Source organism: Hylaeus anthracinus, unplaced genomic scaffold, assembly GCF_026225885.1.
Source record: "Hylaeus anthracinus isolate JK02 unplaced genomic scaffold, UHH_iyHylAnth1.0_haploid 12001, whole genome shotgun sequence".
Taxonomy (NCBI): domain Eukaryota; kingdom Metazoa; phylum Arthropoda; class Insecta; order Hymenoptera; family Colletidae; genus Hylaeus; species Hylaeus anthracinus.
Genome location: NW_026534348.1, coordinates 6,324,219 through 6,336,902, shown reverse-complemented (window position 1 = coordinate 6,336,902; position 12,684 = coordinate 6,324,219). Strand labels below are relative to the sequence as shown.

Sequence of the window (12,684 nt, the reverse complement as noted above, 5' to 3'; positions counted from 1 at the left end):
AACTAAATAAGTGTCTTAATTCCACATCATACGCACCATTTTGTAACTCCCGAATTACTCTTTCATATCGAGTATTAAGTACTATAGAACAATTTAGAAAAATTGTGGAAAACATTGAAACTCGCATTCTTTTATGTCATTGTATTACAAGTGTAACTTACGATGAGAATTGGGCCTATTTCAACAATCCAGATAGACAAAATCAATCTATAATGACATCGATGGCCGCGAATTTCATTGTTTTTCATAATTTTTCGAAATCAAGACAATCAGAAATATACAATTATTTAAAAATTCTAGTTACACAATGGTGACATAAAATTTGTTTAGTTTTATTTAGTTTGAACATTCGTTGAAACACGACAAAGAAAGAAAAGAAGACAAATTAGAAAAAACTTTCGGTACACCCTAATAATTAAACAAATATATCTGAATCTTTGAAGGTCCACGCAAGTCGGCGCAAGCTTTCCGAATAACCCAATAATTTTGACATAAAGATCCAGAAACCGCAGTGTCATCGCGAACACTCGCCGATTCCTACGACGATCGATACAATTAATAAACATCTGATAGAGCAACAACCAAATCGAGAAATTTCTTTTTGATCTACCGAAGCAATTCCGAGGAGTACTCTAAGGTCGACGAACAAGACTCGCGAACGACACTGGCGTCAGACGTCAGTTACCATGGGGAAACACGTTCGTTAGATATCCACGAGAACCGGTTTGTCGTTGGACAACAGTCGAAAGACTTTCTTCGATATCGAGGTGATAAAAATGAACAACTCGGAGAATTGTAACGTAACGTGTACCAGCAAAGTTTATCGCAGACTACGAGTACACACGATCAGACCTATCTCGAACCGAGTCAAGTCGAGAGAGTCGACAACGGAGAGTCTATTTCGTCCGTATACTTTGTTCGTTGCTCCACGCTAAGCGTTCTAGAATATCAACCACTCGAGGCATCCTCGATTTGCCAAATCGACTCATCTTTCCCTCAAAGACCGAGTAGGTCTCTTCTCAAGAGACGATTCGCTATCGTTCAATTTACTACACGCCCTACACCGAGACCTCTCTTCAGCTGTTTCGCTCGCGGACGATACGGTCAAGATATAAGTTTCCTTTCATCCAGGGGCCCTGGCCAGAAGATGAAACTCGGCGAACCTTCGAACCTTCGTTCTCGCCCGTTGAACCGCGGCCTGCAATTTAAGTCTTACCGATCGTAAGTTTAGTAAAAAAAATTGTTCGATCTAATAACGAAGGAACGGTTGTTCATTCCTGTTCGACGCTAATGTCGACGGTTCTGACCCTAGATGAATCCGTAGGAAGTAGCTGAAGACGCTCGGGCTCGACGTCGAGTATGATGATGCACACGAAGCTCTTCCCCGACGCCTGGTCTCGCGGATAGATGGTGACTGGCGCGAATTTGTCTACGGTCCCGTCCACGTAAGCACGGAGCTTCCTGTATACCTGAGGGAAGTGTCTTCTCAATGACACGCCCCGTAGCTTCAGTTGTCCCTGGATGTTCGTGAAGCTGATCTCCCTGATCTTCTTGGGGGTGTTCTGTCTGTTGTTTCCCGGTAACGACGTCAGCACCAGCATCTCGGGGGATTCCATCTCCCTTGTGATATTGCAGGGCGAGGTAGACTGTTGCCTGCCCTGCGGCGAGGCGGACGACGAGGACGTGTGGTGTCTGCTGGCGGAGTCCAAGTGAATCTTGGCGCATCTGGATACCAATTGTCGCTCCCACTTAACGGCTCCGCTGGTAGGGACCTCGCTGACCACGCAAACGGCCACGTACAGCACCAGCCTGGTGTCCGGGTTGTACGACTTGCACAGCCGTATCACCTCGGCGTACAGGTCCGGTCCCATCTCGCTGGCGAGTAGATCCGACCATCTGACGTAAGTGGGCTCGCCAAGATCCACGAATCCGTTCCCGATGAACTTCTCCGCCACTTCGGGGCTGGAGAAGAAGCACTTGACGGCGCCGCGACCGTGAGACGCGTAGCCACGTTTCGCCAGCGCCGAGATATGCTTCAACGTAATGGGATCCTCCTTGGCAGAGGACAACACCTGCTTGCAGAGGCTACCGGCTCGGGAGTGCAGACAGGTGCGCCGATGACGCTGCCAATGCGCTTTCCTGCACTCTCGGGAACAGTAGAGGCAGGTACAGTTGTGACAGCTCTTGTAGCTTCTCCTCGCCTCGGCCAAGCTGGTGGAGTTGCCGCACTTGTTGTTGCGACAACGGACTATCTTCTCGCCGGCGTTCCCCATCAAACCGTTCGACTCCTGGTTGTTGTCGAAGGAGACACGTCGGTGACGCAGCGGGCCACCTCTCGACTGCATCGTCGTCGCCTTCGACGGTATCGAATCGCTGCCCTCGCTCTTCCGTCTGACGAGCTCACCCACGTAGTACGAAGCACGCTCATCGGTGGCTCCTTGCACGTCCATCACACTTCTAGCGGACTCTGCGACATTTGATAAATGTTGGGATCGTCATAACGCGGACATAATTGATCGCGTGACTGGGCGTATGCCTACGACCATCGTACCAGGTTTACCGCTTTGACAAACTTTAGGTAATGTACCGAAATGCTCTTTACGATTTTAGCCAGAGCGAAATCGTTTGACTGCTCAAAACCTATTCCGACACCGTGGATCATGTCAGAAAGGATCTCTACCGAGAGCTATGGCACACAATGTGTTAGATTCCGATTCATTTCAAAGTTCGGTTTCTATTACTATTCGGTACTTAGAAACTAGATTACCGCTACGTTCTTGCTTCTGTTAAATTGTATTACGAAAATGCTCGGGAGAGCAGTTTTGGTGTGCCTTTTAAAGGTTTGTGTTTAAGGATTTAGAAGGGTGGTGGAAATAAGGGAAAGGACCAATGAGAATCGTAGAGATGTTAAGGAGTCGGGCGTGTTATTCGGAGTTAGTGAGTAAAGGTACAAGGGGTTAGATGCGTAGTTGGTGTATGGACGGATGACTAGGTTTGAAACTTAAAAATATTTACTTATCCCATATTTTTCCGATATTTTTTAGATTTTCTATCTTGCCTTCTTAAAGGCATTATTTCTCAGCTGTATAATAATACGGATAGAATGATTTGAACCAAGCGTAAGTCACAATAATTTGACTGAAATGCTACCCAGTGCATCTATGATAGTATTCACTGAACCACTCGAAGTGAGCGTTTCCTTTAAAAACATTCTCATCACCTGCCAAAGGTGCTCAGTTCTTATCGTGGTCTTGAGCGGTCATCTGATTTCGATCCAACTCCAAAGGGAATCGTTTCCACTATCCTCTTATTCGCAGACGGTATCGGTACGATCGATCGTGTCAAAGCAGAATGGAACGTGACAATGTAAGCAATGCCGTGTGTATGGAATGAAAATGATTACCGTGATGAATCCCTGTGACTGCAGTGTTAGTTAGGTTCTCCCGATAGGGATCAAGGAACCGACGCGAACCACGCGACTATCGTGGTGACGTGTCAGTTGTATGCGTGACCAAAAAAAAACGGATACACTCCAACTTTTCTTTTCTAATCACCCTCCCGAGTGCCTTTTAAGCTCGAGTGCGAATAAACGAAACAATCGAAATCAGTTAATAGCAACAGAGAGAAAGAGAGAGAGAGAGAGAGAGAGAGAGAGAGAGAGAAAAAAAAATAATTTTTTTAAAAAACGTAGACAAAAAACTTTGAAAAGGCCTTACGAATTTTTGGCATTTTTTAATCAATCGCGTCTGCTGCGGTCGCCGTCATAAATGTAATTAGCTCTCCGGGTCCCAGAATGGCTAGTTTCGGCACCGCTAAATTCGTCTCTGATCGATAAGCCTCGCATCGAGACGTCTGTATTCAAAGGAGGCGAGATGCTACGATTCCGCCTCCCTGAACTTTAGACGTAGTTTCTTCTCTGCAAAGGTGTAAACAAACGTAAGTGCAACTGAAAGAAACGGAAATTGGAAACATTCCCGTACGCGCGAGGGTTGTATTCTTTTTTTTTTTTTTATTCCTTCGTTGCAAGAACGAGAGTTGCGTTCTGTCGCCGATCGTGGTTAAGAAAATGAGTCAAGCGATCGAGGAACCGGGAAGGACTCTGGAGAACGATGCGAACAGTGCAACGAGAAAGCGTTCGGCGCTCTGTTCGACGCGAACGAGCGATCTTTCCTAGTGCACTGTTTCGAGGAACGGCGTCAGCGTTTCAATGTTTTTCTCTTACGAACAATTTTGCATGCTTCTATATTTGTGTCATGTATTTATTATTGGAAGGTGTTTGAGAATTAATCGATCGAACTGTGCGAATGTAGGATACTTCGATCAGCATTGTTAGTCTACAGTGTCTTTTATTATTATTATTATTATTATTATTATTATTATTAAGGTGTACCTAAAGTTTTTTTTTCCTTTTCTCTTCTTTCTTTCTGTGTTCCGTTTCGACGAATGTTTAAACTGGATGAAAGTAATTAAGTTTTATTTTATGTATATGTACAATTTTTTTTTAAATTTATGAGAAATTTATTTTTATTTTAATTCGAATCTTTATCAAATGTGAATATGTTACTTAGTACGATCACGGATTTTGAATCATTAGAATTCAATCACTGAACAATAAAATAAAATTCATTTACGTTTCCTAATATTTATATAAATAATACACAACGATAATATTATTTGAATAATTATTTCCATTGAATCAATAATGCCGACTATAGCACCCATAACGAAACGGTTAAATAAATCATATAAATTACAAAAGTAAAATTTTTTTCCACTTTGGATCTCTTCGGCACAGTCAGATCGTTTAATTCTGCCACACACCACATCTCGTACTTACCTAAGATTTATAAATAAAATGTTTAAATGAAATATAAACGGATAACATATATGAAAAGTATCACGACACGCGAGAGTCGTTTCCCCCTTTGTGTCAATATAATAAATTTGGTGAAAACATAGACGAAACGCAAACACCGTTTTTTTTTATAATGAAGAACCAAGAACAAAATGAAAGACGGTGGTAAAATAGACACAAAGAGACAGAAAGTAGAGAAAGAGGGTAACGGGTGTGTTGGTGAAGGGCGAGTGGCGACGAGGCGAAGAGAAACACAATCGGAGCGCATAAATTGGGGACGACACAAAACGCGCAATGGTTTTAATGATTCGAATGTTAACATGTACATTTCATGGTTTGCTGGTTGGAAAAATGACGTGAAAACGAAAATAACAGAGGATCCGAAACAATTTCTCCTTTAAAGTTTATAATTAATTTTCTCATTTATTTTACATTTCCTGGGCTTTTATCCGTTCACGTAGCGTGAAAATGTTATCGCACTGCGACATGGGAATTCCTTAGATTCCTTAAATGTCTCGAAATGAGATTCTTTCTTAAATTGACAGTGATAGGCGGTATCGTTGTATTCAAATTTCCACTTGTAAATTTTAAACGAACGCTCCAGATTTATTTCGCCCATGAATTATTAACTTCATGTAGATTTTATTGTACATTACCTCTCGGGCACTGTATAATGCACCAAGATTTTATCGAAACTCCAAGGAAATTGCTGGAGAAAGAATTTATTTCACATGTGTCGCTTACGACAGCTACAAATGAAAAAATAAAAATAACGCTCAGCCAGTAGGATGTTTTATTAAAGCATACCATTTGAATATATTATTCAGTTTCCTATTAAAATTGCGAGTAAGGAACACGAATGAAAAATTGTTAAAAATAATCCATAACCGAAAATTGTTTAACCTAGTTTTGTAGTTGGACACAATTGAATTGAAATGGAAGTAAATATTTATTGGAAGTAAAATTTATCTTATAAATAACGTTATTCGATTTAATAAGCGATGATGTAGCTCCTAAGGTTTTTTATGCTACACTAGAATAACTTTGATACAAGCAGTTATTGTATAAGATAGTTCTAATTAGTCTCCAAATTAAATTCAGTATGAATAGAATTATCGTAGATAACAAATTTTTATCTTTAGTTGAAGGTGAACCACACGAGTGAACCACTCACAGTGAACCATCACTGGTAGTCACACGAAATTATGAAATCAAACAATTTTAAGTGTAACTTTGATAATGTTCCTAAGAATTCTTTCTCCTCGTGGAATAATTTATAAAATAAAATAGTTAATAAGTACCTATAAAATAATTAAAAAAAAAAAAAAAAAAAAAAAAAAAAAAAAAAAAAAAAAAAAAAAACTAATGCAAAGAAAACATGTCCACAATCGTTAGGCATTAATTTCAACATGTGTGCTGAATTCCTTTCAAACATCCACTGGCTTCGGCATGTACCATTGCTCGCGAACATCCGGTTACACACGTCTGTTCCAAGAAAATTTACATGCTGTCGTCAATATTCCATGTTAACATTCGACTGTACAAGGCGGCAACATACACGCGGGCGCACATATACACAAGATAGATACACACAGACACTTGCACACACATATAGAGTTTGGTAGGAAGTAGATTAGGTTTTGAGCTCTCTCGAGTCCCTCGAGAGGATCTGCCTCAGAACGAAAACTTACATAGTCCTCCTACCTTGGAGGTCTTGGCGTAGGTCGCTGCAGCTCTTCCCGGCTTTCGCATTAGCCTGGCCGACGTTAGTTCGATGTCGCATGGTGGCGGATGTGCCGGTTACGACTGGTCCTGGCCCAGGACTCGGGGTACGCGACGCGGATGGCAGCCCGAGGAGGGAGTCAAGGACGTCCTCCAGGGTCGTGGAACCGGGGCTCGGTTTGTTCCGCAGAAGAGCTGCCGTCGCCATCGCCTCGTCCGAATCGCTCTGGCCCGATCCTAATCGGTTTCATGCAGGGGTCAAGAAAGAGACAGAGACGTCCGCGTCATCCTCTTGGCCTCGAACGTTCGTTCGTTTTATCGTGTCGTCCTGTCTATGATCGCGTCTCGCGATCATTTCTTTTTTTTTTTTTTTTTTCTGCCCGCTTCGCGGGGATATTCGAGGCCCATTCGAATGTGCTTCAAGTAGCTGCCGATTAGGTGAACCGTGCAACGGGAAATAACGATGCTTTCCAATAAACGATACGTCGATTTCGATTTCGTTGCGACGAGCAACGATCGGTAACGGGGGTTCTTTGGGAATACGTCTTTGCAAATTAGTTTTTATACGTACGGGAGCAAGAATAAAGCAGCATGGTTGGTTACTAAGGAAGATGATAAAGCTGACAGCGACAAGCTACACGGTATCGTACGGATAACTGAAATTTCTTTTATTATAGACCGATTGTTGTGAGACATCCGGATGATACTGTTCTCCCTCTGCGCCATTGAAAGCCTGTGAAGCTTTGCAATTTTTTTCCTTTTCTTCCCTTGGAGCCGGTTTTCAACTACTAATAGCGACAGCAGTATTGATTTATTAGCTGATTTATGTAAACACAGGCTGCACCACAGGAGTTTCGATAGCTTTATAGTCTACATGTACGTATATCTTCCTTTTTTATTCTTTCTAAAGCTTCACTATACACTAAAAAAAAGCTTCACTTCACTTCACTATACGTGAAGCATTTACTTATATATTATATATATAATTTATATAAAACATATATTATATATAATATTTATATATAAATTATTTGTAGTACATCCTATTTTATTGCTACTAAATTTTATTATTGCTATAGCGAAGATTTAGAAAGAATAAAGTAGGAAGATACGAGCACACGTAGACTACAAAGCTATGGAAGCTCCTGTGGTGTTTCATATTCATTTTTACATGAATTTTTGTTCAAATCAAATCGGGATGCATAAAGACTTCTGTGACTGATTGCATACCAAGCGTATCTTGATTTCAAATGGTTTAAAAAAAAAAAAGAAAGAAAAAACCAACTTTTCTACTTAACAGAGTGAACAACTTATGTTTGCAATCGACGTCCAAACAGCTCGTAAATGTTATCAACAAATGAAAGGCTAGTGTCGCGGATGGTGAAATAGAAATAATCGCAGGAACTGTACACGATACGTGGCAGAGGGATGCATAATGTAAATCGCAATTACTCAAACGCTCGATGCACATTTCGTTAAAAAGCAATTGGGTATCCTTATAACTGTTGCATAGGAATCGATCGCTACTTGAAGCATTTTTACTGAAAGCACGCGTGCGAGAGTCGACGTACGTGAAAAGGTCGAAAAACCCCTTAGCCGACCATCAACGTTCTAGGGTGCTCGTCATGTGTTTCGTTGGGGTGTTAGTCAAGGATCCTCTTTACGCGCCACTTTTTCGGTAGACGTCTATTACGATCTCTCTCGCTCGTTTCGCCGCACCGAGAGCTACACAAAACTCCCACGTTGCTAATGCTATCGCGAATAGAACGTCCGAGTTAACCCTTTATAGCACGATGGGCCCAAATGGGAACAGGACATCGATACATTTGGGACATCTAACAGCTGTATAGATTCAGTTACTCATAGGTTAAATCGAATATTCATTAATTCATAAATATTTAACGCTAGAACTAACCAGCTGGTCACTTAGCTCTCTCGCATGATAATAGAGGACATCCAAATTGAGAAAGGTACATGAATATTTTGTTGTAAAGTTAAGCCAGGAAGTTTTACAAGGTTTGGAACAGTTAACAATGCTCTATTAATTCCGCTTCTCACGGATTAACTCGATTATTAATTAATTTACAAATTTACAACGCTAGAGCTATCCAATTAGAAGTAGATACGATTCTTGTAAAATTAACCGATGAAAGCTTACAGAATTTACTAATTCTTGATTAATTAATTAATTCATGATTATACGACACTAGAACTACCAAGTTTGTAAATTATGCGTTCATATAGGGATATCGAACATCTCCACGGACTCTATCACTTACGGTTTATCTTAAAAATTGATTAATTCGTGAATATGTAACGCTACTACTACAAAGAACCAGCTGGTTAATTTGATCTACGTATTTCGAACATCTTTCTGAAATTATTCTTTAGAGACTCAAGGCCCTCAACGGCATCCCGTTTACTTGCTGTATTTCATCAACAAATGGCGCCCATTGGTAATGCCCGTTTCCAACACCCTCAACGAAATCCACGGATTTACAGCAACTTCGACGTTACTCCGCGCAGATGTCCTTACCTCGATCAGGTCGAAACGTTGAGTCACGGGCCGCGGACTCGTCTGAAGTGTCTTTAGAACGTCGACGATTGCCGTAAAGATCGCTCGAAACGGAGGATTCGTTCCCTCCTTTCCACACAAAACCCGTAACGAGCACCCTCCCGGTTTCCGTCTCAGCGAAAGTTGCGGAACAAGACTCGAGCAAACTTCGAGCACACCGTTTCGCGGAACTCGAGACGAAGAAAGACGACAAACGTTCGACGAGACTCTCGTGTTGACCTGTTCGCTGGTTCCTCAGGTGTCATCGAGGAATCAGTGATCATAGATCACGTTTAGCCCAAACGCTGTCGCGAAGGTACAAGCACCTCTCTCGGACTTCTTCGTGCGTGGATACTTGGATGTACGAGAGGAGGGAATCGTGAACAAACCAATACCAAAAAAAAAAAGAAAAAGAAAAAGAAAAGAAAAAGAAAAACAAAAGAATAGAAAATAGAAGGAGGATTTGGGAGAGGGGTATCGTAGACGTCCACGATTTTTCTTCACCTGTCGTCTACTTTTCTACAATGTCTACGGTGTGTACTTTCTACGTGCAACAGCTACATCTACCAGACGCTCGGTCGCGCTAGCCTAGTTCTACCGAGCGACGTATACTTTCTCACGAAGCTCATGAAAGCGCAGAAGGCAAAAACGAAAACGGACTCGGCTTCGAACTCGACGTTTACCAGATATTTATGGAGGAATAGGGTGGGCTAGGAAAGGGGCAGCCTCGTTCTCTCTCTTTTTTTTTTGTTTTGTTTTTTTTTTTTCTATTTTGCCAGAAGGAATACCGATGAAACGGTTTCCTCTTTGTTTTACGCTCTATTTCCATGCTGGAAGTATCGGCTTCGGCGGATACGCGCAATCGCGCTGATGCAGAAGCTACGGAGGAGGGAAAAATATAAAAATCGAGAGACAAAGTTGACCGGGTGGGAACGGGGAGGAGGGCGGAGAAAAAATGGAAAAGAACGAAAGACGAAAGCTGGCGAAACAAATACAGCACTTACCGTGACGACACAAGCAGAGCGCATCAACCAAATTAATCGATACGCGTACGTATGTATACTTGACTAGAGTGATACTGCAAATAGGGGTGCTAGGGTGAGGTGCTAGAGTCAACCATCGATCGCGGTGGTAGGGTCCATACGCTTTGCGATTTATCGTACGACGAGTCGCGAGAACAGTTGTGGCCAGGATTCTTCATACGTGTGTAGTTCAACAAGGTTAACGAGATCCCTGAGCTGGTGGTTTGGGCTTGGAAAAGCGATAGGGATGAAACTAGCTGATGGAATTATCGTTTAGGCTGATATCGTTCAATTGAAATAGATTATAGAAGGATGGCAAGGATTGCTGCTATACTGAGATCAGGTATTTTATGTAACATGAAAAGCTACGTAATTTATTATGAAAATAAAAGTATTTAATTCTAATTTCAATTAATACTTTTGTATTCGCGCAGTGGCTTTATTTTGGCCATAAATATATAGCTTGTGTATGGAACAGTGATATATGGACGAGAACAGATGTTTGGATTATTGTCTAGGTTTACAGTGTAATTAGTACATGTCATCTGATATCGTTCAATAGGAGTGACTTGAATTATGGAAGAGAGTTGATGTCAGAGTTTAGGGATCTCATTCAGCTTGACAAAGTATAACCACCTGTCTTATGCCTTATAATAATTCGTGCCTAACTACCAGATATATTCGTAATTAATGAAAGATCACTGAATATTCTTATGACTATCGAACCACGGCGTTAATCTCCGTATCGCAAGAGTCCTAGACGTTTAAATTAGGTCTCTAAAACGTAAGTGGCAATAGTTGCGCGTATGGCCCCTACTAAAACGGGAAGACACTAGAGACAGAAAAGAATTGGATTCGAATAGAGGCGGAGAACGTGAAAGATTATCATAGAAGAAATGCTTGAACGTAGGAGAAAGGAACGTCAACGCAAACAACACAAAGGGTAATGACAATAATTTATTGTTGTCAAAGGGTAATTACGCTCTACAAAGAAATGATAAATCGTTGGTGTGTCCGAACAATAAGTACGGAGTTACTTAAGAAAGGCAAAAGCACCGGCACGCAGAACCGTCCGGTACGAAAGAGAGACAGAGACAGAGACAGATAAAGTGTACGCGTGTGTACGTGTATTGGGTGTATAAGTGTGCATTTACGGAAGAGACGCGAAATGGAAACAGAAACGAATGACTCCTTGAGTGATCGATCGTGGCGGATGAAACTTTCACGTATCGCGGGCTCAAGGTGCGACGAGCAAACAGAAAGAAAGGGGTAAATAAAGAAGAGAGAAATAAAAGAAAGAGAAACGCAGAAATAACTTAAGAGTACGCTTGTGCTTACCGACGGTTCTGCGAACACTGCACTCGTAATTAAATGAGTAACAATAATAATGGCATAATAATCATAATAATAACAATGATGATAATAATCATAATTAATAATAATAATTAATAATAATAATAATAATTAATAATAATAATAATAATAATAGTAATAATAATATCAACGCGCTTTGCAAGTAATAATGAAACGGTGTTGTGTATACGAATCGTACGTAAGTGTTTCTTCGTATGTATGCATATACATATATATATATATAGAGAGAGAGAGAGAGAAAGAGATATTTGTAAATTTATATATACGTATAGACCGAGCTAACTACAGATAAAATATAAACGCGGACAACTTTACATTAAACATACATGAACGCAAAAAAGTAAGACTACTCAGGGTAAAAGTAGAGGAGACTAAATTTGAGAGGGTAGTTTCGCACAAAGATACGCGGAGAGCAGGAGGGTGGGAACGTATACTCTGGGAGCAAAGAGAGGAGATTGGTGGGGGTCTTCCAACGACGAGGGGGGCGATCGTAACAAAGTAACAAAGTTTACTACAAAATAGTCACGTGACGAAAAATTAAAAAAAAAAAAAAAATAGAAGAACTCGTAATCGTGGTGTTCGTTTGCGCGTGTGTGTAAACGTGTTCGGGCGTGTAAAAACGAACGAGGCTTACAAAAAATCGACCAGGAGGTCTCTCCACGTGTCCCGGTTACCCTCGATGAAACGATGGACGAACGACGTCGAGAGACCGCCCGTGGAATGACGAAATATATGCGGAAAACGTTGACCAGAATCCAGTAATGTAGATGGCAGTCGAAGGCTCCATCTACATTTATATTCTCAATTTTCTTTGCGATTTTATGCTTGCTTCTGGATTCAGCATCGACGTTCAACGAAGAATTTCAAGAAAGAGCGTGTGTAGAAAATTGTGCGGCTTCTTTCCAGCTTCGAATTACCTTCCTGGTGCGTGCATGATCCCAGAGATGGGACAAAATTTTGGTGTACATAACATAATTTGCGTAAATGACAAATAGGTTTTGCTTAGTTATCTGTTCGATAAAAATTACGATCAAGTTACACGGTAATTTTGTAACAACAGTTCGTTCAAATAACTGTTCAATGAAATAATCGTCGCGAATGGAATAGCTACACAAAGTTTCTATTCGTGTTCTATTGTTCGAATGAAATTTTGCCCA

At 41.1% G+C, this 12,684-nt stretch overlaps 1 protein-coding gene across 8 annotated transcripts in view; it reads right to left on the bottom strand.

The window, feature by feature from the left end:
- Positions 1–303: 303 nt before the first annotated feature.
- The window catches only part of LOC128890891 (uncharacterized), a 98,889-nt gene continuing 86,508 nt past the window's right edge, over positions 304–12,684 (bottom strand). For 3 of the 8 annotated variants that reach the window (XM_054149865.1, XM_054149864.1, XM_054149866.1), the window contains 2 exons: positions 6,560–6,814; positions 304–2,467 (listed from right to left, as the gene is read on the bottom strand). In XM_054149865.1, the coding sequence (XP_054005840.1) occupies positions 1,272–2,467; positions 6,560–6,814 (1,451 nt within the window). In that variant the 3' untranslated portion in view covers positions 304–1,271. Of the gene's footprint in view, positions 2,468–3,722; positions 3,917–6,546; positions 6,815–12,684 lie in introns of those variants that run through there. The other 5 variants (XM_054149868.1, XM_054149867.1, XM_054149871.1 and 2 more) reach the window with 4 other exon arrangements.